We start from the raw sequence: 26,751 nt of genomic DNA, 5'->3' as shown, positions 1-26,751 counted from the left end.
GAGAGGAAGAGACTTGGGAAAAGACACAGTTCCTAAGGGTACGCCCCAAGGACCCCCTCCCTTCAACTAGGTCCCACCTCTTACAGTTTTCCCTACCTCCCAATAGTCCATTCAGTTATGAATCCCTCAGTGGATTATTCTACTGATGAGATTAGAGCCCTCATGGCTCAAGCACTCCCCTACCTCTGAACATTGCTTCATTAAGGACCAAGCCTTCAATACAAGAAGGAGGGATATTCCAGATTCAAACTGTAACAGTTTGGACCCCTCCCTATTGCTTACTTACACTTACTGTGTACTATTTAATATTTTTCTTTTATTAAAAAATAAATACCATTGATTTCAAGACATGTAAACAAAAATAAAGATAATGGAATGTAGGATAGAAAAATAAAGAAAAATTAATGAACAGAAGACAAAAAGGAAGGAAATTAAAAAGAATGATAAATAGAAATCATAAAACAAGATGGTAAAATTTGATTTTAAAATTCAGTGATAACTACAAAAACATAAATTAACTCTGATTAAAAGAAAAATTTTTAGACTGAATTTTTGAAAATCCACTTTGTAGACACAATAAAAAGTTGAAAGGGGAGAAAAAACTAGACTAGTTAAACATTAAACAAATGAAAGTTGGTTTGGTCAGGTGTGATGATGCATGCCTATAATCCCAGTGGCTCAGAAGGCTGAGGCAGGAGGATCATAAGTTCAAAACCAGCCTCAGCAACTTAGCAAGGCCTTAACCAACCTAGTGAGACCCTGTCTCAAAATAAAAAATAAAAGGGCTAGGGATGTGGCTCAGTGCTTAAGCACCTCTTGGTTCAATCCTGGTAACAACAACAAAAAAGTGGTTTGGCTACATTAATGTCAATAAAATAGACTTGAAAACAAAAAGCAGTTTTAGGGGTAGGAAGGGTGCATGGGGGCAGGAAAGATGGTATAATAAGATAGACATCATTATCCTAGGTACATGTTTGACTGCACATATGGTGTGACACTACTTCGGGTTCAACCAGAGAAATGAAAAGTTGTGCTGCAATTGTGTACAAAGAATCAAAATGCATTCTGCTGTCATATATACCTAATAAAAATAAAATAATTTAATAAAAAAGCACTATTAGGAAAAAAAGGTCATTATATAGCAGGAAATTTTGCCAGAAAATAAAACATAAAGGAAATTTTTATCAGAAGATACAACCATTTAAATTTACCTAAAGGAAATTTTTATCAGAAGATACAACCATTTAAATTTACCTGGGCTTAATAACACTGCTTCAAAACATGTTAAGCAAAAATTAACAGAAATTGTGTTGAGAATGCAAAGTCACAGCAAGAAACTTCGACATACCTCTTTAGTAACTGACAAACCTAACAGATAAATGAACAGTAAGGATATAAAAGATTCAAATAGCACATTATAACAAGCTTGACCTAATACACAAATATACAACTTTGGACTTATCACTAAAGAATCTACATTCTTCTCTAGTACACATAGACCATTTAAAACACTGTCAATAACCAGTCTTCAAAACAAATCTCAACAGACACTAAAGAATTAATATCAAGTAATTTTAAAATATTACCTTAAAATTAATTAATAAAATAAATGAAATTAGATAAGAAAACCAGAATATGTTCAAAGAAAGTACAATAAAGGAAAAAATGAAGAGGAAAGATTACTTTCTATATATGTTGAGATTAATCAAGTTTGTAAAGCATACTTGTACATTTCCATTTTAGCATTTCTAATTTTATAAATTTACTTACCCATTTCACTCAAGAAAATACACTAACCACTGACTCAGAGATGAAATTATTTCTAGCTAGGTATGGTGGCACATGCCTGTTATCCCAGCAGCTTGGAAGGCTGAGGCAGGTGGATTGCGAGTTCAAAACCAGCCTCAGCAAAAGCAAGGCCCTAACCAACTCAGTGAGACCCTGTCTCTAAATAAAATACAAAATAGGGCTGGGGATGTGACTCAGAGGTCGAGTGCTCCTGAGTTCAATTCCTGGTACCAAAAAAAGAAAAAAAGAAATTATTTCTAAAAATTCACTATCTATTCAGTCAACAGTACTTATATGGTTGTTGACTATGGGAAAGGCACTATTCTAGGTGGTGGGATGCAGTGAGGAAAGTTAATATTCTAATAAGAATGACTTGTCCATGTATATAAATGATACAAAATAAAAATTAATAAATTTCTCACATTTCTGTGGCAGTTCAGAGGAGGGACAGATTAATTCTGAATTATGATAGGGTAATGAATTAGGGAGGAGGGTGCCTTGAAAAATTAAAAGGATTTGAAAATGCATAGTTATAGAGAAAGGGCAGGAGAACAAATTCAAGGCAAGCAACATAATGCAAAATATATCTAACAAAAATAGTAAATGATTTTGAATAGAACACAGAGCAAAGAAGAGAAGGCCAAAAGGCAGTTTGGAGCCCAATTGTTAAAGGCTCTAAAAGCTAAACTAAAAGGTGAGATATTATTTCATAGGTGGTAGATGCGTAGGTGTGAACACTGTCACTGAAGTTTTACTGTTTTTAGTGGGAGTAGTGATGAGAATTAGGCTCAAGAGAAACTCATTTGGGGACTATTTATATAGATTTTTTATGTGATAAGTCCAAAGCAAGGTGTTAAGAAGGTTTGAGTTAGTATAATGATAATCAGAACAGAATGGACTGGAGAGATCAAAGACTTAAGTAGATAATGTAATTTGACAACCAGATGAGGAGCCAATAATACAGTCAAAGGTGAGTCTGCCTTTCTCAGTGACAAGATAGCTGGGACTGCACTGATAGAAACACCCCTGTGCATGAATGTATGAGTTGGCATTGAAAATGAGTTTATTACTCTTAGATATTATTATAACAGTCTATACAGCTATATTAAAAATATGGTCCTAAGATCACTAGAAAGCAATTACTTTTCTTTTTGCGGGGAAACTCTTCTCACTAAATTGCTGAGGCTGGCCTCAAATTTGTAATTCTGGGCAGCTAGGATTACAGGTGTGCACTGCGGCACCTGGCTGCAATTACATTTTATAAAATGTGACTTAAAATAAACCTGCCATTCAACTTTCCTGAACCCTCAACCACTGAATTCCTTCCTATCTCAGTGTTCTTTTTGTCCTCCTCATGTTCCCCAATCCCAGCCCCTCACTTCCTCCCAGGGTGCCACGCAGTTCTTTGGATGCACTAATGATCACACAGAGGATGCCAATCCACTCACCTCCTGAGGCTGTGCCACATGCAAACCTGGCTTCAATCTCTATCCATCAAAACCTATGGGCATGCTTTCAACCACTCCCTAATTACTCCTCTTAAAATATAAAATTAGGAAAGAATTAGACTTTTAAATTTGATGTGGGTTACCAGTCAAGTTGCCCATTGTCTTTCATAAGTACCTTTTTAAAAGTACACTAGGAATGCATCTATCCAAGGTACAAAGGCAGGGTGACAAACTTCCCAATTTAATGAATTTCCAAATCCCAGTGCTCCTAATTCTTTCAATTTATTCAGTGCAGACAGCTTGATGTATCAAGTACTCTGATCACAATGCAATTAAATTAGATATAACTATAAAGGATAATCAGAATCCCCCATAGGACCTCATGGAAGGTGATCACATCATGGGAGCAAACCCTCTGAGGGGATTAAGGCTAGACTCACGGAGTGAGTTCTCATGAGAGTGGGTTGTTATAAAGTCAGGCCACATGCTTGGTCCCCTTCTGCATGTTCTGGGTTCCCTTTCTGCTCCTCCACCATGTTGTGATGTAAATGAAGGAGCCCAGAGGCCAAACCAATGGGGCCACAGGATCCTGGACTTTCAACCTCAAAAACTGTGAGCTAAATAAACTTAAAAAAAAAAAAAAAAACCATTGGCTAATAAAAAAATCATAACAGAACAAAATTTTTAAACTTAAAACTCAACAACTATAGTCTCTTTAAGGATGACACTAAACTATTTAAAATTTTTTTTTTAAGTAATACACACTATCTATTAGAAAAGAAGGCCAAAGACCAATGAACATCCCTTTCCCTAACCCACAAAATAGGGTTTAGAATCACAGAACACAATTCACTCATCATAAAGTTATAATTATCAAAATTATTCGGTGTTGGTGAAAAGACAGAAAAAAATCAACAGAACAGAATAATCCATAAATAGACCCACACATATTTGGTTAATTAAGTTTTGACAAAGGTACAAAGGCAATTCAATAAAGAAGAACAGTCTTTTCACCCATGTTGTCACCACCAAGATCAAGACAAAAAAAACTATAGTATATTTTAATTATTAAATATATATCTTCTGATAAGCATTATAATTTCATTGTATAAATGCCATGTGCCATGTCCCCTTAGAAAGGATGCAGCATAAATGTATTAAAAGGTTAAACACACCTTGAAAGTTGAATCTAAAGGTCATTCCTTTCTTCTTCCTTGCTGTTTTGCTTCCCTGCTCTGGTGATGACTGCCTAGGTGGCCTAGTTTTTATCCTTCCTAAACATCTTTGATGACAAGATACCCGAAGACTAGAAGTTCCTCCTCTGCTGGGCTAGATAAAGTAGGTTGGAACTTCATTATAATAGAATACCTGAACATTCCTCCCCAGCACTACCTTACCCTTCTCCCTCATTTCTTGTGCCCTGTATCTACAACCTTCTGAACCCTGAGAAAAGTTGATTTGCAAGTGTATCTTGCACTTCTCATATTTTTGGTCAAGAATAAAAGTCTTCTTTGCTGCTCAATTGGCGCTTGGTCTTATTATTGGTTCCACCATTCTGAGAGGGAAAAAGGATTCAGCCTTTGGGGTTAAAAAAAGTATGACCTTTAGCAATTCACTTAAATTCTCATTTTCTACATACTTTTCTATTTCTTAAGTTTCCCCTGCCTCCTTCCTCTAAGGTTGCTGAGAATAAAGTGTTAAAATATAAATAAAGAACAGGGTCAACAACAAAATTTTGGGTGGGGGGGCATTGGAGATGTTCTATATCTTGACATGGAAGTTGTGGCAGTTTCATGGGTGTGACATTTGCTAAAATTCAATTTGTGGTTTAAACAAGTGTAGTTTATCATACATGCATTATATGTTGGTAAGATAGATTTTTAAAAAACATACTGTTGAGGCACATGGTGAATGTTGAGTAATTGTTGTTCTGTTCCTCCTCCCCCTTCCCTTTATATGGTCATTTGAGGAAAAAAAACACTAGGCATTATTCCCAATATGAATACTGTTCCCAATATGAAAAACCCCGAAAAACTTTTTGTTTTGTTATTAATATTAAACATAAATTGCCTTCCCTAAATTGCTAAAACTCAGAGTTCACTAAAAACTTCCAGATAAGAATGACGTTACTTACCTCTCTCCTCTCCTTTAAACCAGATCCCAATTTTCCCATAAATTTGACTTTTCTATTCTTGCATTCAATAAGAACTTAAATCTTAAATTTATATTCTATACTTTTCATTTCAGTTAAAGAGCAAACAAGTAATTCACACAAATTATAAAATATCTTGAAGTTGTAGGGAGTTACTCCACAAAATCTATGGGCCTCAGTGATAGTTCTTTGTGCCTAGCTCATGTACTAAAAAAGGTTTTGTTTTTTTTTTTTTTTTTAATGCCCTTAAATACTAGTCAATTAAGGGGCTGGGGATGTGGCTCAAGCGGTAATGCACTCGCCTGGCATGCACAGGGAGCTGGGTTCGATTCTCAGCACCACATAAAAATAAAATAAAGATGTTGTGTCCACTGAAAAACTGAAAAATAAATATTAAAAAATTCTCTCTTCTCTCTCTCTCAAAAAAAATACTAGTCAATTAAACTCACAGGAAGTACTATACAAATACTATTTTGAATCATTTTACTGATTTTCTGCTATGTCTGTACTCCCCAAATAATATGCTATTTTAAAACAACAGTGGTTAAGATTTGGTACCAACATTAGAAAAACTTAACTTTTCACTTTCTTTTTAATATACCAAGTATAAGTTTTAGTGCCAACTCAGTCTAAATTCAAAACAATGTGTCTCATATTGGGTATTTTAATTAATGAATTCTCTAGTTGTTTTGTTATTAATATTAAACATAAGCTGCCTTCCCTAAATTGCTAAAACTCACAGTTCATTAAAATGGATTATTTTCAATACTCTATATGGATAGAAACTACCAATGCCTATTTTAAAAATAATAAAAACACGAAGAATATTTATCATATTTTCTTACATTTACATATATATGTAAATGTGTATATATATGTAAATATATGTATATATGTAAATATGTGTGTGTGTATATATATATACATATATATATATGTGTGTGTATATATATATATATATATATATATATATATATATTTCTTACACTTTTTGTTTACTTTTTCTCACTTCTCAAATAAGTTTGTAAGAAATAAAATTACCCTCTCCCCCAGTCCATTTCACTCACCTACAAAATGGGCTGGGAATAGTAGGTATCACATAACAAATCCCCCCATTCAGGCAAAATGACCTGTAACTGGGACCACAGGGCTCCTCGTGATCTAAAACACACATGCATATGGAACAGAGGAAAGCATATTAAAATACTTCTGATGCAATCAGAAACAGGAATAACCAGTCTTAGAATGAAGCAGCAATACTAAAAATTAGAATGAGGAATTTTTCCTCAAAATGAAAGAATCTTATTTCTTATTTCATAGTCACTTTGAAAGAAAAATCTATCACTTTGAGAGAAAAATGAATCCATCTTACAGATATGGTTGTTAATTATAATGGATTTAGAAGCTACATAACAGAAATAAGAAATCTCTGCTTTAGTTAGATTAAAAGGCAGTGATTAGGATCATAGAATAAACAGGTCCTTCTCATTTACCACCAAGATTTTACAGTATTACTTAGAGCTTTCCTGTCCTAAGGTTGCATTTAAATTCTTCTTTTTCCTTTGGTGTTTCAAATATTTTAAATCTGAAATTGTGATAGGAAAAAAATTTAGATAATTGAAATAAATTATGCTTCCAAATTTATCTTAAAATATTCCTCTTGTATGACAACCAAAGTCAAACATGAAAAATAAAATATAATCTCATAAGGTTTTTATTTGCAAGGGAACTTTAGGTAAAAGCTAATAACTGAAAAGACTAAAATCCTAAAGTAAAACTAAAAATCTAAGTTTGTGCTTAACATATAGCCAAAACTTTCAGAATAATAAGGAAATAACCCTCCACTCCTCTTGCTTCCTTTCTCTCCCTTCTCTTTCTCCATGTCACTTCCTTCTTTCTTTCCTCTTTCTTTTCCTCACTCTTTATGTTTGATCTTTCCTTTATCTTTCTTCCTCTCTCTGCCTTCCCTCTCTCATTGATATTTCTCTTTCCTTCTAGACTCAGCCTCATACCCCACTCCCACCGCCACCATCTCTTTACAAAAAGTTTCTTTTTTGACCACAGCCAATATAGAAAAAATCAGAAGTAACCATAGTCAAATTTATTGGGTCATTTATACTACTCTTTGTGATTAGGAAATTGCTGAAAACTTTATCTTTTGGCTTTAAAAGGAGAATGATACTGCTTTTAAAATTTTACCTTGGTAGTTCCTGATTGTCTAAAAATTACTTAGAATCATCTAATGTGAAGCAGACAATGACAATTCTCTCGTTTGGCATTTAAAGATAGTTTACTAGTTAAAAAAAAAACTTTCTCTAACATTTTTGCCACTAAGATATTGATACCTGTTAAGATATAATTTTGGGGGCTGGAACTGTAGCTCAGTGATAGAGCACCTACCTAGCATGTGTGAGGCACTGAGTTCAATCCTCAGCATCTCATAAAGATAAATAAATAAAATAAAGGTATTGTGTCCATCTACACCATATATATATATGTATATACACACATATATATATGAATGATAACTACTATGATCCAGATGTCTTCACAATCAGAATTTGAAAGTTTGCAACTTTCCTTTTACTTCAGAATTGAGAAAAACCTATTTCAGCATATTATAACCATAAAAGTACAAAAATGTAAAGACAGAAAATAGAACTACAAAGAACTGAATAAAAACAACGTAAACCAGCTAAAACTAATACTTTAAGGTTTTTTCTTTTTTTACACAATGCATGCTTCTTTAAAATTAAACAACTTTTAATAATCTATACAATTTTTCAGGAATAATTTGGTTGACAAAAATCCCAGTTAAAACTACATTACATCAGAATCATGGAAATGATCCCATATGATTTTCTATTAGCTTTATCACAGCTGAAAGTAATGTCCTTTTTAACTAATTATATCCAGACATATATTTACTGAAATAATATCACATATTATATCAATAAAAAAACTCATCTAACCTGAATCACTATCTCTGAATCTATTTTCATTCTTTGCTCTGGTTTCAAATTTACTTATTATTTGGGAAGTTGATATTAGATATAGAGTACGCTAGAATTGGTCAGTTTGTAAAGAACAATAAAACACATAAACCCAAAACAAAAGTTTTATGTTATATAGGAAAGTATTTCAAAACTAAAATATTTCATATTTTGGGGAGGATTTTAGATAAGGAACAATATAATCTTGTGTTAATGTACATCTATTGTTCTATTTCTAAATAACACACATTGACAAAAGTATAAACAGAAGAAATTACCTGTTAACATCTTAATTTTTAAATAGTTTCATCCTTGGTCAGAAGATTAGGGTTGAAAAACAGCACCTAAAATAGTTTAAAATTAATAATTTAAGAAAAAATATTCTTTTGAGGGAGTTACATCAAATATTCTAATAGTGATACTCTTTAAATGTTGAAAATAAGTCATTTATTTGTGAGTGACAAAATTAGTTAGATATCTATGTTTTGAATATATCAATTAAAAAATCTGTGCAGATAAAACCAAAGGATCAACATTATAAAGTATAAGTGCACTAAATACAAATCATTTCCTAAAATAATATAATTTAATCTTAAAACTTTTTGTTCTAATGCTGGTTTTTAATAAACATTTTAAAGTAGTAATGTACTATATGAGAAAATGAAACATATATGGTAGTAATGAAACTGAATGACCTGGACTTTTTGCTTTTTCATAAAGCCTATTTATTAATAATCTAACTTTTAAGTAGAATCAGTAGCTTCCAATTTTTCAATTTATTGAAAATGGTCAAACAGGGAATATAAAAATCTCCAACAGCATTAAAATTTTTAAAATTTCTTTAGAACCATTAAAAGCACTTTTGAGTTTACCATACCTTGCACATTCATTTATCAATCTACACATGCCTTTCTTTAAAAAATGTTGGGCATCTGGTAAAGCCAAGTAGCTAAAGAGGCATGCTTATGTTTGAAGTTTTCTGCTATAACAGAAACAAGAAATTAAAATAAATTTGAAGAGATGAAGCATTTATACTTACATAATGATTACAATTTCTTAATTCTTTTTTATAAAATCTATTTACTTCTGACTTAAGCATAAAGATTTTTAACAGAAATCTTAATCTACAACTTCCTATTACACAGGTGTAATTCCAAGGTCTTCTCCCAAACCCAATCATTCCCTTTCTTTCTTTTTTACACAAGCAGAGAGAAAGAGAGGGGGTAGGTGGTAGAAAGAGGGAGAGAGAAAGAGTGTATATACACATTAAAACTATTTATTTTGAAATTCTCATTTGGAGTTTCTTTTTTTCCAAACAAAAAGGGCTTACCTCAATAAAAACTTATATTAAAAATTTTAATATTCATTAAAAAAATAAATTTAGACATACAGTGTTGCAAAAGTTTTTGAATACTGTAGACTATAGCAGCTGTGACTTACATTTTATAACATGTCAAAAAACTGATTTATATGGCTGCAGTGTGAACCAGAGCAAGGCAGATAGACCAAGGTGTACCCAGAGGTAAGGCACCACTAAGAAAGCTACCCTTCAGTCTACATGCTCAGAGTCACAAATGGGGCAGAATTTTACTTAGAAAAGGAGTTGTACTAAGCTGTACTTCCCAATCACTGTTTGTGTTTTAAAGTTATGAATTACATCACATTATTTAGACTCCTTACTTACCTTCGTATGTCTAGATAATTCAAGAGTACTATCTAAGTTTGTGAAGAAAAGAAATTTTTATGTGGAGCTAATGGACAATTGTTCCACAAGGCTTTTTTTTTTTTTTAAATAGTTTCCTTATATACCACATAAAATTTATTTATGATGACTTGAAGAATTTATAGAACTGAAAGATGATAATAGCTCTAATAGAACTTATAACCCCATATCTGATTTAAAATATAATTATTGAACTTACCTACTACTGATAACAATATAATGACTTTAAAACTATGGCAAAGCTATTACATATCCCTTAAGGAAAGTTAAATTTTAAAAATATTTTAAAATATTGACTAAAACTATAATTTTGTTTAAATGAAGTACAGGGTTCTTAGATATAGCTATCTACATTATGTCAAGTATTTAGATAGTTATCTTTTCTAAAGCCACATTCAGACAATATCACTACTTGACTGATGTAAAACACAAAAACTAATATATTTGTTCTTTTAAAAAGTATCAAAATAAACTCATAATTCATACTCTGAAACATTTCTTTTCATTACCATATATTATCTCCCACATTCAATGGCAAATTTTATATAGCTATAATCATTATATATGTATATATACACACATACTTAAGTCATTTTAGCTTATGGTATGAGAATTACAAAATGTTATTTTTATTTTGTTTTGGTTTTTTTCTGATATTAGATTGAACTCAGGGGCCTAATTACTGAGGCACATCCCCAGCCCTATTTTTTTTTTTTTTTTTTGAGACAGGGTCTCACTAAATTGCTCAGGGCCTTGCTTAGTTGCTCAGGCTGGCCTTGAACTTGCCATCTTCCTGTTAGTCTTCCAAGTCACGGGGATTACAGGCATACTCCACCATGTCCAGCAAAATGATGTTTTGGTTTTTTTTTATGAAAAATCAGTATCCTTTGTTATTTTACTTGAACTATGAAACTATTATGTTGTCTACTAACACAGAAATTACTACTAAATTGCACATGAGAAATAATCTGTGAATCTGTGACTTTATCCATGACATTGAAGATGTACTTATTAAGAGATATATCATGACAGTTTTATACTGAGTTATTTTTGACACAATGCATATAAACAGCCCTTGGAGCCAAGTGACTCCAAAGTAGAAAATATAATGACTTTAAAGAGCAACATTTCACTCTAAATGCAATGGTATTTAAGAATAATTTCTCTGTTAACCTGTCAACAAACAGCACTAGGTGGCCTATTGCCCTTAAACAAATGACAGTCTCTTGCTAGATTGGAGAATAACAGATACAAAAACAAGTAACTGCAAAAATGTTTTAGGCTGACTCCTTGTTAAGGTTTGGATCTTAACTGTTTGCCCAAGGCTCATGTGCTGAAACCATGGTCTACAGCTGATGGTGCCATTGAGAGGTGGTGGAACCTTTGCGATGTAGGGCCTATTGAAGGAAGTTAGGTCATGGAGGAATGCCTTTGAAGGGGATGTGGGACTCCATCCCATTCTCTTTCTCTTTGCTCTCCAGTTACCACGAAATGGCAGCTTTGCTCCACTATGTGCTCCCTGATGTTATGTTCTGCCTTTCCACAGGTCCAAAAGCAATGGAGCCACCAACCATGGACTGAAACCATGAGCGAAAATAAGCCTTTCCTCTTTTAATTTGATTTTCTCAGGTATTTTTCACCAAGACAGAAAGCTAACTCACACAGAAATTCATATATACCTTATTTTTACTTAGAATAAGGAAAATTTTATATGATTCAATGTAATCTTATCACAAACATATGTTTACCACTACATTAACACATACATACACACACACACACACACACACACACACACACACACACACACAGAGTTTAACTGTTAAGGAAAATCAGGAAAAGATTCCAAGATGTACAATTATTTGTGTTTAACCTTAAAAAAATGAGAGTTTGTAAACAGAGATGGATAAACATTCCAGATAGTGGAAATAGTTCCAAGGTAGTCAGATAAAAGAAGAAAAAAGTTCCAAGGTAGTCAGATAATTATAAATAGATCATGGGTCAAAATATGTATAAGGTATGTATATACGGAGAGTACACAGGTTTATAAGAAAGTGGGGTAGTGGGAATAAAAGTGGCACGAATAGGTAGTATGTATGAGGCAATCAGAGTCCATATGTAGACTTTATCTGCAGGGCATTTAAAAGCCTTTGAAAGGTTCTTGGCAAAGGAGTGACATAGTTGTATCTACATTTTATGAAATTCATTTTGATGGAAGTATGGAAAACAGATTAGAACCTGCAGAGGAAATGGTATCAGAGAAAGCAGTTTAGAAGCTATTTTAATCATCAAGAATAGTGAACAAACAAAGCAACAGGAATTAAGATAACGGAGAAAGGTAATTTAAAAAAATACTAAGGTGTACAACCACAAAATAGATGAGTATGGTAAGAAATAAAGAAAAATCAAGGATGATTTTCAAGTATTGTTGAAATTAAACAAGTAAAGGAATAGCTATTAGAAAATTTTTAAAAAATATTTTTTAGTTGGACACAATATCTTTATTTATTTATTTATTTTTATGTGGTGCTGAAGATCGAACCCAGGGCCTCGCATGTGCTAGGCGAGCGCTCTACGGCTAAGCCACAACCCCAGCCCCTAGAAAAATTAATATTAAAAACCACAAGATACAATTTCATACCCACAAGAATGATTAAACAAAAATGATAGACAATAACAAGTTCTGACAAGGACATGGAGGAACTAGAGCACTCATACATTGCTGGTGGGACTACTATTTAGGAAAATAGTTTGGGAATTCCTTAAAAAGTTAAACATAAGTTTATCATATAAATGCATCCAAGAGAAATGCAAATGTATATCCCACAAAGACCTGTATATAGATGTTTAGAACAGCTGTATTAATAAAGGTCCCAAACTGGAAATCATCTAAATGTCTGTAACTGATGAATGAATAACCAAAATGTTCCATGGCCAGTCAATGGAATACTACTTAGCAATAATAAGGAATTTTGTATTAGTGCATGTTAAAACATGAATTAATATTAAAAAAAGCTAAGTGAAAGAAGCCATTTCTATTTATATGAAATGTCTAGGAAAATCAAATCTATATGGCTAGAGGGTAGATTGATGGTTGACTTGAGCTGGAAACTTAAAGTAAATGCAAATAATCATATATTTGATATATTTTAAATCATTTCTATCTGGGCAAAGTAGTGCCTACCTGTAATCCCAGCAACTCTGGAGTCTAAAGTAGGAGGATCACAAGTTTAAAGCCTAGTGAGACCCTGTCTCAAAATAAAAAATAAAAGGGCTAGAGATGTGGCTTAGTGGTAGACATTCCCTAATACAATGTAAATGCTATATAATAGTTATAATACTACATTGTATAGGAAATAATAACAAGAAAAAGACGTGTCCACGTTCAGTATAGATGCAACAATTTTTTAAACTATTTTAGATCCCCAGTTGGTTAAGTCCACCAATGTACCATGTCTTAATACAGGCCAGATCAGTTCACAGACTGATTGTTTACCATGTGAAACAATCAATTGTGCCATTAGCCTTCCTTCTATCTTTCTCCTCCCACTCCCTTCTTCATTAGCTATATCTTGATTCTTATATCATGAATATTAACATTAAATGTAAACTTAACATTTACATTTTGGTCCATAACCCTAATAAAGTCTTTCGTACCTTGTCTCTAAATTTACTCTAAAAGTTGAAAAGCAATAGAAGTAGTTATATTATTATTATTATTATATAATTATCATTCATGACAGATCCTAGAAGTACATAAGAATAATGTCTCCTCTTATTTCATATCATGATACCACTTATAATATTCCAAGCAGCAAAATAAATTCTCTTTTCTCAAACTTGGTAAGATGATTAAAATCATATCACATTTTAATTTGCATATATTTGTACTATGTTTTTCTTATACAACTTTTTCTTATATTGTATTTCTTTTTGAAGGGGAGGCTAAAGAATAATGTGCTTTATCATAGTATAACAAATATTAGTTTCTTAATCATGCTGTTTATTTCATGTAGTCATCTTGTTTTCTGAAACATCCCTTCCAAAGCTCAAATTTGAATTGAATATTCTCTAAAACTGTATCTGAATGCAACTATCTTTCCAAAAATTTCCCTTCAGTGATTTTCTGGATTGATTCTAGTTTCCTACATCCTCTGTTTTCTGTTTTTTTGGTTTTTTGTTGTTTTGCTAGAGTCCATCATCAACCAACTCCCTAAAACAGGGTGCAGCAAAAACATTAAGTTCTTGCATGACTACAGACATTTTTCTTTTGTCTTCACAGCTAAATGAGAGTATTGGGCTAGTCATGTTGATTTACACTGAAAATAATTTAGATATGCACACTATCTTTTTTCAGTATCCAGAGAAGTCTGTCTGATGCCCATCTAACCATTAAAACTTTTTAAGTTACTAGTTTGTCCCCTCCCCTGAAGTATTTAAGATCTATTTTTTGCTCAGGGTTCTAAAATTTTATGAGAATGTTACCTAGCCTTATCCTCAAAAATTTTTCTCAAATAGTGCTAGACAGCCATTTGGGCCCTTCCTATCTGAAGGCTTATGTTCCTTACATCTTGGAAAATTCATCTATTATTTGTTTTAATAGTTTATTTCCTTCCATTATAAAACTTCTATAATTTCTAGGTTTATCGCCTTCACTTCTGTATTTTGTCATATTTTCTATTTTTTTAAACAATGTTCTAGAGGGGTTTCTTTTTAATTTATTTATTTATCTTTACTTTTTTGGTAGCTGCAAATAGACAGTATGCCTTTATTTATTTTTATGTGGTGCTAAGGATAGAACTCAGTGGCCAGACAAATGCTCTGCCACTGAGCTACAGCCCTAGTCTCCAGAAGGGTTTTTCAACTGTACTTTGTATCCCTGTTATTGACCTTTTTTTAAGATGTTAGTAATATTTTTCATCTATAAAGAGTTCTTTGTTCTCTTATTCATTTTCTACAGCTTTTCTTGTTTAAGGAAGGCAACAGCATCTCAAATCTTTCACAACATACTGGTTATATCTCTCACAATATACTCCAGGATCTCTTTAGCTCCCTGCATTACATTACTTCCAGGATCAGTAATTGTTATCTTGGTCTTCTCCAATAAGTTGATTTTCCTCAAATAACTGTGAAGCCTTGGTTGTGTGCTCAGATGCCTTGGTTGTTTATTCTTGGTTGACTATTCATTCCCAGCAAGAGGTGTGTATTCCTCTGATGTTATGTAAGTACATCTGTTTCCCAGTACACCTCAAATTCTGAGTGGGAAGTAGGCTTAGGTACTCTGTGTACCTGGTAGAACATTTGATTGGCAGGTTTATTTTCAGGAAAAGCTATAAGGAGCCAGCTAGCAGACTGCAGAACTATCAGATGACAGAATGAGAAGGAGCTTCTTCTACAGCAAAGTACAGACCACAAGCCAGATTGTTTTTGTATGACCTTTGAGCTAAGAATGTTTTAAAAAACATTTTAAAGAGCCATAAAAGCCAAACAAACATTAAAAAATACATGGGGGTGCTGGGGTTGTGGCTCAGTGGTGGAGCACTTGCCTAGCATGTGTGAGGCACTGGGTTTGATTCTCAGCACCACATCTAAATAAAATAAAGGTCTATTGACAACTAAAAAAACCCCCCCAAATTAAAAAAAAACACATGGGGATATAGCACAAAAACAGCTATGACTTGAATGTTTGTACTTCTTCCAAAAATCTATCAACTATTTTAAACTGGGACCTTTAGAAGATCACAGGAACTAAGGCCTTTAAAAAAGAGGGTGCATACAGCGTTCAGAGTTTTTGCCCTTCTACTCTTATTGTCATGAGAGGACACTGTGCTCCTTCCTCCAGAGGACGCAGCAACAAGGGGTCATCTTGGAAGATGAGCGGCTCTCATCAGACACTGAATCTACTGGCCCCTTGATCACAGACTTCCCTGTCTCTCTAGAACTGTGAGAAAATAGAGCCATGCATTGCTTATCAATTCTGAGAAATGTGTTAGGAAATTTGTCCTTGAGAAAATATCATAGAGTGTACTTACACAAACCTAAAAGATAGAGCCTACTACACACCATGACTACACAGCATAGCCACTGCTATATCTGTGGTACTATGTTCACTGAAATGTCACTATGTGGTGAATGATTATAAATTTCTGTTATATATAAATTATCTAATTGATGGTACTTTTTATAACAGCATGAAGTAAGACAAATCATAGTCTTTATGGCCTGAAAATCTTCACATCCATCTGATACTTTACATAAAGAGTTCTAGTCCCTGTTCCAGAGCCAACAATCATGTTGAAGTCCCGATTTCATTAAATTTCTTTAGGAAAGAGATTCCCGCCACCCCGAGGCAGATATACCTGACTGCCCTCCTCCCAGTCTATTCTGAAAGGGAGGATATGTGGGTGGGGTCCATTATCAAGGCTGATTTGTATATCTACCTTCAATTACTGCCCTACCAAATGCATTCAGTCTTATTACTTTTGCTCTTAGTATTGCATAGTAAGTCTGAGATTAAGTCTCTGTGGGGTTCTACCATGGAGAAAACTCTCCAAGTCACTATGGCCTCTTTATAGCACATTTTGGGCTGTGGTTTCAGCCTTCCAACATTAATTTACATCTTCCAGAAAACTAAAGAAATCACATGTCTGTTGGTAATCTTTAACTCCCCTTTCCCTTTTCTTGTCATTTTCATATGTCCCTAACCTATTTTAATGGAGCTTAGGTTGAGACAAGAGCATAACTAATATGTGCAGTCTATCAACTTGATCCAGAAAATCAGTTCCCACTATTCCACTCCCACCTCTGACAAATAGCTACAGATTAGAAAGGGGTGTTTATAAACGGGTAAAAGTAACTACTGGTAAAATTAAAAACAGAATATGCAAATTTCAAAATACTAGTAAAGATTTAAAGAAATAAAATATGTAGTAAATGCTATTAATTATTAATAAGGAAGAATTTTAAAATTACATGAAGATGACTAAGGAATATAAAAGATACATCATTTATTGATTTACATTTATTGTCAATCTCGATAAAAGGAAAAATCAACTATGTGTTGCTCCAAGAAAAACACCCAAAATTAAATATCAAGATTACAGAGCATGAGCCAGATGGGGTGTTATCTGTTATCTGGCCCAGCTCTTAAAAGGCTGAGCCGGGAGGATCACTTGATCCCAGGAGTTTGAGACCATGATAGACAATGACATTTGAATTCTATGAATAGAATTCAGTGATATTTGAATTCTGGGCAACATGGTGAGACTTCATCTCAAACGACAACAACAACAAGAAGGATTACAGAAGATGAACAACAGAACCTAGGTTGTGATATGTCAGACCAATTAGTTTAAGGCAAAAGTAAATAAATAGAATCATGATGAAAGTTCATTTTACATTAATAGAAGGTATAATTTTAATGAAAATATCATAAAACCATCTTGTACTACATAACATTAAAATTAGAATTTAATGAAAATTAAATGAATTAAATAATTTAATAAAATTACATATCAGATAAATTAAAATCTTTAAACCAAACTTAGGTATGAAGAGAAATGAACAGAAATACTAAACTAATGATGATTTATCAACATTTCTAGTTGTCATAAAATAAGGATACAGAAGATAATAAAAAAATAAATAAAATGATAGCTAACTTTTGAGTTCTCATAAAGCTAACTACCAAGATCAAAAAGATATTCACTATCTTTTTCCAGGCCCTAATTAATAGCTCTATTTCACAAACAAAAAATCAAGATTAAAAATTCAAAAATCTAAGGGGCAGAAATCAGTCAAAATTCATTTCACTACAGATTCCTTTATTTTTATGCAGGTTAATATTATGCTATTTTCAGATATTGCCTTTATGGTTTGTAAACATTTGACTAGTAAGACTCTCTTTGCAATGCCTGGGCAGTTAAATTCCCCACTCTCCGTCAGTCAGTATTAGAAGGGATGGGGGGAAAATGTTCATCCACAGTTAAACTCTGTAGGTATGACCTGAAAACTGTTTCCTAAAGGGACAAATGACATGAACTCCTATTCTACAACAGAGTTTTAGTTATAATCTGCAATTACAACTTTTCTCATTTGAGATACAAGCCCTGTTCTTTTTTTAAAAAGAGAAAGAGAGAGAGAGAGAGAGAGAGAGAGAGAGAGAGAGAGAGAATTTTAATATTTATTTTTTAGTTTTTTTTTCGGCAGACACAACATCTTTGTATGTGGTACTGAGGATCGAACCCGGGCCGCACGCATGCCAGACGAGCATGCTACCGCTTGAGCCACATCCCCAGCCCACAAGCCCTATTCTCTTTAAAAAAAATTTTTTTTTAGTTATCAATGGACCTTTATTTTATATATGGTGCTGAGAATCAAACCCAGGGCCCCATAAATGTTAGGGAAGGAATTCTACCAATGAGCTGCAATCCCAGCCCAAGCCCTATTCTTTAAAAGAAATAATACAAAGTAGCAAGTTGATTTAATATCTTCAGAGATCAAGCTTTAATAATTCTGAAGGACATTTATGCTTCCATTTCCTTCAATTTTTTTTTTTTTTTTTACAAAAAGTAACGTTTGGAATAAAACAATCAACACCATGAAGTATTATGCCCTAAAAATCCAATTCATCAAATCCATTGCTTCCTAGATGAAGAACTGTCAAACTGTGAATGATCAAAAAATCTGCTACTTCAAAATCAGATTTTTGTGAGAAATTTATAATTTAGAGCAAATGTCAGCAAACTATGCCCTATGGATCAAACCCAGTCCTCCACCTATTTTTTTATGGCCTTTGAGCCAAGAATAGCTGTTCACAGTTTTAAATAGGTGGGGAGAAAGGATATTTTGTGATATATAAAAATTATACAGAATTAAAATATCACTGTCTATAAATAAAGTTTTACTGAAATATGATCACGTATTTATTTACATAGCATTTATGGCTGTTTTTTCACTACAACACAGAATTAAGTAACTAACTGCATTAGATACTGGCCCACGAAACCTGGATATTTACTGTCTAGTACTTTACAGGAAAAAAATTGCCCACCCCAGCTCAGAGAAATTAGGTAACTTTCTCGTGTGTACATAGCTTAAGTCTGAAGAGTATAGTATCAAAACATGAACATGACCATCTAACTCTAAATCCCTGCCTCTAACTCTAAAAACAGAAAGTACACCTGCTTGCCCAGCAAAATAATGTTATGAAACATGATTTCATCAAAAATGTCACAATCTGATCAAGTCTCCATCAGTTAAGATATTTCTGCCTGCAAACATAAGTCAATGAGAAATAAAAACATGAAAATTCTCAAACCATTAGATGAAAATGAGGGAGGGAGACGGGAAGATGTGGGGGATGGTGGTGGTGAAAATCTGACTAACTTAAGGGAATAAAAGGCAAAAAAGAAAACAGAAAATTGAAAGAGCATAAAATAAGTTGACAGTAACAATTCCATAAAATCAGTAATCAAAATTCTCAGATTAAAAGACAAGATTTTAAATTGAGTACAGTAAGACACATTTAACATCCAGCTTTATTTTCAAGAGACATATCTAAACAAACTGACAAAGTTAAAAAAGAGAACAGAAAAAAGATACCACAGCCAAATGCTAACCTGGCACACTTAACAATAATAATATCAGACAACAGATTTTAAGGCAAAAACTATGAAATGGAACAAACAGGAATACCTTATGCTTTTAAAATATACAATTCATCAAGAGAAAATAATGTTGTTATATATCTAGCTACACTATTTTGAGATGGATATATAAAATAAAAATAGATAGAAATACAAGAAAAAATGGGTAGATCCATAGACACACGGTAGGATGTTAACATGCTTTGTTTGGAAGCAAACAGAAGTGATAGAGTAAGGAAAAATAGTAATACAATTAACAAGCTTGATCTGACAAATACCATAGATCTTTGTACTCAAACAGAACATACTTTTTCAAACACACTTCAGAAACTATAAAAACTTCCAGCTAATAGATCATTTCAGTTTTATAACTAGAGACTACATTAAAACCAGTTTTTCTTCCATTTTGACACTTCACACTGTCTGGACAATTTTGTGGAAGGTAGACAATTCAAGCTATAATTTCACATTTGGTCTTCAAGTATTTCAGTTAGCCATCTCGAAAATCCTCAAAAAACATAAATGTAAGCAAGACATGGTACTGTTCATTAAAAGCTGTTAATTCCATAAAAGGAAGCTTTTGCATTTTTATAGAATGATGAGGCCACTCTTAACTTTATATGGGAAAAAGACTAACATTTTTATAGATTGGTAGAATGTTAAATACCAAAGCTTTCACTACAAATTGATATAAAAACACAAAATCAGTACTTTTTAGAAAAATAAATACCAACCACTATATAAAAATATTTTGTTTGTTGGTGGAGAAGAATAGAGATGACTTGCATCATATTTTTAATAAATAGAAAACAAAAAGAAGTAATTTTTATACAAAGCCACCGTCTATGAAAGAAAACATGTGTAACTATATTTTTGTTGAAGCTTTACAAGAGAGGTTTTTATTAAACACATATGTTAAAGTGACAGATGAAATCATTTAGCACCATTAATATAAAATTAATTTCATCCTAAATCTCACTTAAGGGAACATACAAAAATGGCACATTTTACAAAATTAGACACTAAAATGTCAAATGCTAAGGTCATTTCCTCAAAGTGCCACAATCAATGAAAAAAAAATGAAAGAATTTTGACTGACAATAATACAATCACTGAAACATTCATCAATATATTGTTTTTCTCCCTTGAAAGCAATAGCTTCAAAGGAATGCCATCTAAGTGCTTTGGCTATATCTTATATTCTCAATTTGATATAAATTATAATTTATCACTAGTTGGAAGTAAAGAGTGCTAAAGCTGTATTTATGAGAATAATCTCTGTGGCTAAGAATTACAAAACTAAAAAAAAAAAAAATCAACAAAAAAAAACCTGTGTTTTGTTGTCAAAAGAGAGCACTAGTTTCATGATGTTCTATTACTTTCAATTGATTTTTAAAACTAACTTAGAAAGTCCTGATGATTGAGAGGCATGGTAACATAATCAAGAGAGTGGACTTTGGAGTGAGGTAGACCTATGCTGGGAAACTGGCTCTGCCACTTAAACTACCTTGAGCAAAAACTTAACCTTCTAAGCCTCAGTTTTTTACATCTGTAAAATAGATGGTAATACCACTGACTCCTTATCTCTATTAATCTTCAAAAGGAAAATCTAATTTTGTAAAGCCCTTAGGATAGTTCCTGGCTTATCATGAGTAATTACTAAATATTAGCTATGAATATAATCTCTTATTAGTTTCAACTAGGTTATGCTATACTTAGAATAAACATATCTAGATGGTCAGTTTACAGAGATGCAAGACAGCTGGAGTATAGAAAACTGGTTTTGTCAGATGATCACAGCACCATTCAATAGACATGATCTCTCAGGTCATCTCAACATGAATGCCTTCAGAGTTCCCTGGGCTGAAGTTGAGCAAGATTAAAAACGGTGGGTGGGGGAGACATGGCTAAAGGCTTCATAATGTACACAATTCAAATTGATCTATTGGATGGCTATTTGTATTGTATCCTAAGTACAGTGTGAAAACCTAAATCTATAATTTTGAAAATTTAAACTGAGATAATTAAGAGAATCAACTTATTTCTGGATTTTTATGTATGCTGATTTCTTATTTCCTCATGTGATATTTTCATCTATTATCATTGCAAGTAAAATTAAAATTAAATTGCATGTGTATTCAGTACTTTATTCAATTAAATTTGTATGAATTAACCCCTTGCAAGTTGCTCAACTGGTGAGGAGAAAGTGTTAAAAGCTATTGAAGGACTTCACAACAGCCAACACATGAAAACAACCTAAGCAATCATCAATAGATGAATGGATAAAAATATGTGGTGTGTGTGTGTGTGTGTGTGTGTGTGTGTATGATCGATGTATGTGTATGTGCTATTTGGCCATAACAAAGAAGGAAACCCTGTCATTTCTGACAATGTGAATGAACCCAGAGAGCATTACGCTACATGAAATAACCCAGACACAGAAAGAAAAATATTGTATGATCACCTATATGAAAAACCTGTAAGAGTCAAACTCACAGAAGCAGATAGTAGAATGGTGGTTGCCAGGAGCTAGGAAGAGGCAATGGGGGATATAGGTCAAAGGGTACAAACTTTCAGTTACAAGATGAATAAGTTCTAGATCTAATGTGCAACATAGTGACCATTGTTAATAATGTTATATAATATACTTAAAATTTGCTAAAAGAAAATAGAACTTAAGTGTTCTCACCACATGCACAGCAAGTAATTGTGTAAGGAACGGATGTGTTAATTAGTTTCATTTGGTAATAATTTTACAATGTATATCAAGACATGTTGTACACTTCAAATGTATACTGTTTTTGTCAGTTTCGTCAATTTTACTTCAACGAAACTAGGGAATAAAAAAGAAAGACTTCGGGCTGGGGATGTGGCTCAAGTGGTAGCGCGCTCGCCTGGCATGCGTGCGGCCCAGGTTCTATCCTCAGCACCACATACAAACAAAGATGTTGTGTCCGCCGAAAACTAAAAAATAAATATTAAAAAATTCTCTCTCTTTAAAAAAATAAGACTTCAACACCACTATCTTAGGAATAGACTCAGCAGTCAGAAAGCCATTAAAGACATAGTTGAACTCAACAGCACTATGAGTTAACTGGATATAACTGAACATCAGTTTTTCAAGCTCACATGGAACATTCACCCAGGTAGACCACATTTTGGGACACAAAACATATATTAGCAAATTTAAAGACTAGAAATAGTACAATGTCTGTTCTCAGATCACAGTGAAATTAAATTTAAAAATCACTAACAGAAAGATACTTGGAAAATGTCCCCAAATACTTGAGAAATTAAACAGTTAATTTCAATGGAGACAGATAAACCTTTATTAGGTGTTGTTTTTCATTTTTTTTCCATATTTTTATTGGTACATTATAGTGGTACATAATGGTGAGATTCATTGTTACATATTCATACAGGATGCAATATAATTTGGTCAATATCAGTCCCCAATATTTTCCCTTTCTCTCCTCCCTTACTACCAGGTCCCTTTCCTCACTCTACTTTTATCCCTTCCATTTTCATGAGACACCCCCACACACATCCAGCCAACCTTCTTTCCCTTTTTCCTCTCTAGCTTCCACTTACCAGAGAAAATATACAATCCTTGAATTTCTGAGTTTGGCTTATCTCACTTAACATAACGTTCGAAAATGACCATTTCATTCTTCTTTAGAGATGAAGAAAAAAAAACTCCATTGTGTATCTATACCACATTTTCTTAATCCATTATTCCATTGACAGACACCTAGGTTGGGTCTGTGGTTTAGCTATTATAAATTATGCTGCTATAAATATGAGTATGCATGTATCATTGTAGTATACTGATCTTAATTCTTCAGGATAAATTCCAAGGAGTAGTGTAGTTGTATCATCTGGTGGTTCCCTGCTTACCTTTTGAGGAACCTCCATACTGATTCCATAATGGCTGTACTAATTTACAATCCTACCAACAGTATAAAAGTGTTCCGTTTCCCCATCATCTTCAGCATTTATTATTGTTTTTATTCTTTTTATTCTATTTGTGATATATGATAGCAGAATGCATTACAATTCATATTACATAGAGCCCAATTTTTCATATCTCTGGTTGTATATAAAGTATATTCACACCATTTGTGTCTTCATACATGTACTTAGGGTAATGATATCCATCTCATTCCGCCATCTTTTTACCCTCTTGTGCCCTCCTTTTCCCTCCTACCCCTTTGCCCTATCTAGAGTTCATCTAATACTCCCATGTTCCCCCTCCCAACCCCACTATGAATCAGCCTCCTTATATCAAAGAAAAACATTTGGCATTTTTTTGGGGGATTGGCTAACTTCATTTAGCATTATATTCTCCAACTCCATCCACTTGCCTTGCAAATGCCATGATTTTATTCTCTTTTATTGCTGAATAATATACCATTGTGTATATATACCACATTTTCTTTATCCATTCATCTACTGAAGGGCATCTAGGTTGGTTCCACAGATTAACTATTGTGATTTGTGCTGCTATAAACATTGATGTGGCTGTATCCCTGTAGTATGCTGTTTTTAAGTCCTTTGGGTATAGACCAAGGAGTGGAATAGCTGGGTCAAATGGTAGTTCCATTCCCAGCTTTCCAAGGAATCTCCATACTGCTTTCCATATTGGCTGCACCAATTTGCAGTCCCACCAGCAATGTATGAGTGTGCCTTTTCCCCCACATCTTTGCCAACACTTATTGTTGTTTTTGTTCTTAATAGCTGCAATTCTGACTGGAGTGAGATGAAATCTTAGAGTAGTTTTGATTTGCATTTCTCTAACTGCTAGAGATGTTGAACTTTTTTATATATTTGTTCGTTATTTGTATTTCTTCTTTTGATAAGTGTGGTTAATTCATCTGCCCATTTGTTAATTGGGTTATTAGGTTTTTTATGTAAAGTTTTTTGAGTTCTTTAAATATTCTGGGTGTTAATCCTCTATCAGAAGAGCAGCTAGCAAAGATTTTCTCCCATTCTGTAGGTTCTCTCTTCACATTCCTAATTGTTTCTTTTGCTCTGCAGAAGCTTTTTAATTTGATGCCATCCCCTTTTTTAATTCTTGGCATTATTTCCTGAGCTTTAGGGGTCCTATTGAGAAAGTCATTGCTGGTGCCTATGAGTTAGGAGTGTTGACTATATGTTTTCTTCTAGGAGTTGCATAGTTTCTGGCCTAATTCCTAGGTCTTTAATCATTTTAAATTTAAAATGTACAGGGTGAGAAAGGAGGATCTCTAATCTCATTTTTCTACTTATGGTGTATTATTTAGCTTTTTTGCTGCTGTAATCAAAAAACCTGACAAGAATAATTCTAGAGGAGGAAAGATTTACTTTGGGGCTCGTGGTTTCAAAGGTCTCAGTATATAGATGGCTGGCTCCATTCCTCAGGGGCTTGAAGTGAGACAGAAAATCATGGCAGAAGGGTGTGGCAGAGGGAAGCAGCTGTAAATGTGGTACCAGGAAGTAGAGATAGCACTCTGCTCAATAGGGACAATATATAAATCCCAAAGTCATGCCCCCAGGGATCCACCTCATCCAGCCACACTTTACCTTCCTATAGTTACCACTAAGCTAATCCCCATTTGGGGATTAATTCAGTGATTGGGTTAAGGATCTCATAATACAATCATTTCACCTCGAAACCTTCTTGCATTGTCTCACACATTAGCTTTCAGGGGATACCTCACATTGAAACCACTACATATTGATGATCAGTTTTCCTAGCATCATTTGTTTAAAAGGCAGTCTTTTCTCCAGTGTATGGTTTGAGCACCTTTGTCAAGGATCAGAGGACTGTAAACATGTAGATTCGTCTTTGTGTCTTCTATTTTGTACTAATGGTCTATGTGTCTGCTTTTATTCCAATACCATTTAGTTTTTGTTATAATAGCTCTGCAGTATAATTTGAAGTCAGGTATTATAATGTCTCCAGCACTTTTTTTTTTTTTACTTAGAATTGCTTTGGCCATTTTGGGTATTTTATATTTCCAAATTTCATTTGGACTACTTTTTTCTAGTTCTCTGAAGAATGTTATTTATTTATTTATTTTTATATGGGGATTGCACTGAATCTGTATACTGCTTTTAGTAGTCTAGTCATCTTAATATTAATTCTGCCTATCCACAGATATGGGTGGTCTTTCCTTTTTCTTGTATCTTTAATTTCTTTAATGGTCTATAATTTTCATTGTAAAGGTCTCTCACCTCCATGATTAGATTTATTCCTAAATATTCTATTTTGAGTCTACCATGAATGAGATTGTTTTCCTGATTTATTTCTCAGCAAATTCATTACTGGTATGAAGAAAAGCTACTGATTTTTGTATATTAATTTTTTAGGCTGCTATTTTGCTAAATTTATTAGCTCTAGAAGTCTTCTGTTCAAGTTCTTTGAATCTTCTTAGTTGCTATCATTTGCAAACAATGAAAATTTGACTTCTTCCTTTCCTATTTTTATCCCTTTTATTTGTATCACTTCTCTTGCCTAATTGCTCAGGTAGAGTTTCAAAAACTATATGAATAGGAGTGATGAAAGTGGACATCCTTGTCTTGTTCCAGATTTTAAAGAAAATGCTTTAGTTTTTCTCCATTAACTATGATGTTGGCTTTGGTTTTGTCATACATAGCTTTATGATATTGAGGTAGGTTCCTATCCCTAGTTTCTTCAGTGTTTTTATTTTTTTAATTATGAAGGGTGCTGAATTTTGTCAAAGGTTTTCTCTGTATCAATTTAGATGACTGTGATTTTTACCCTTAATTCAATTTGTGCAGTGAATTACATATATTGATTTGTGTATATTATTAAACCATTCTTGCCTCCCTGGGATAAAATCAACTTGGTCATGATATACAATCTTCTTAATATGTTGTTGGATATGGATTGATAAATTTTATTAAAGGATTTTTGCATGTAAGTTCATCAGAAATATTGGTCTGGTTTGCTTTCCTTGATGTATCCTTATCTGGCTTGGTACAAGAGTGATACTGG

The 26,751-nt window shown here is 33.2% G+C and overlaps 1 protein-coding gene across 15 annotated transcripts in view; it reads right to left on the bottom strand.

Annotated features, from left to right (window-relative positions):
• Nrg4 (neuregulin 4) overlaps nt 1-26,751 on the bottom strand; it is a 205,220-nt gene that overhangs the window by 119,334 nt on the left and 59,135 nt on the right. For all 15 annotated transcript variants that reach the window (XR_013155375.1, XM_076851185.2, XM_076851186.2 and 12 more), the window contains 2 exons: nt 8,660-8,725; nt 6,456-6,549 (listed from right to left, as the gene is read on the bottom strand). Coding sequence is in view for 14 of the 15 variants with exons in the window: in XM_076851185.2 (XP_076707300.1) it covers nt 6,456-6,549; nt 8,660-8,669 (104 nt within the window). In the remaining variant the exon portion in view is untranslated. The remainder of the gene's footprint in view (nt 1-6,455; nt 6,550-8,659; nt 8,726-26,751) is intronic.

The sequence above is a fragment of the Callospermophilus lateralis genome, chromosome 3 (genome assembly GCF_048772815.1).
Source record: "Callospermophilus lateralis isolate mCalLat2 chromosome 3, mCalLat2.hap1, whole genome shotgun sequence".
NCBI classification, from domain to species: domain Eukaryota; kingdom Metazoa; phylum Chordata; class Mammalia; order Rodentia; family Sciuridae; genus Callospermophilus; species Callospermophilus lateralis.
This window is presented reverse-complemented; position numbering and strand designations above follow the sequence as displayed.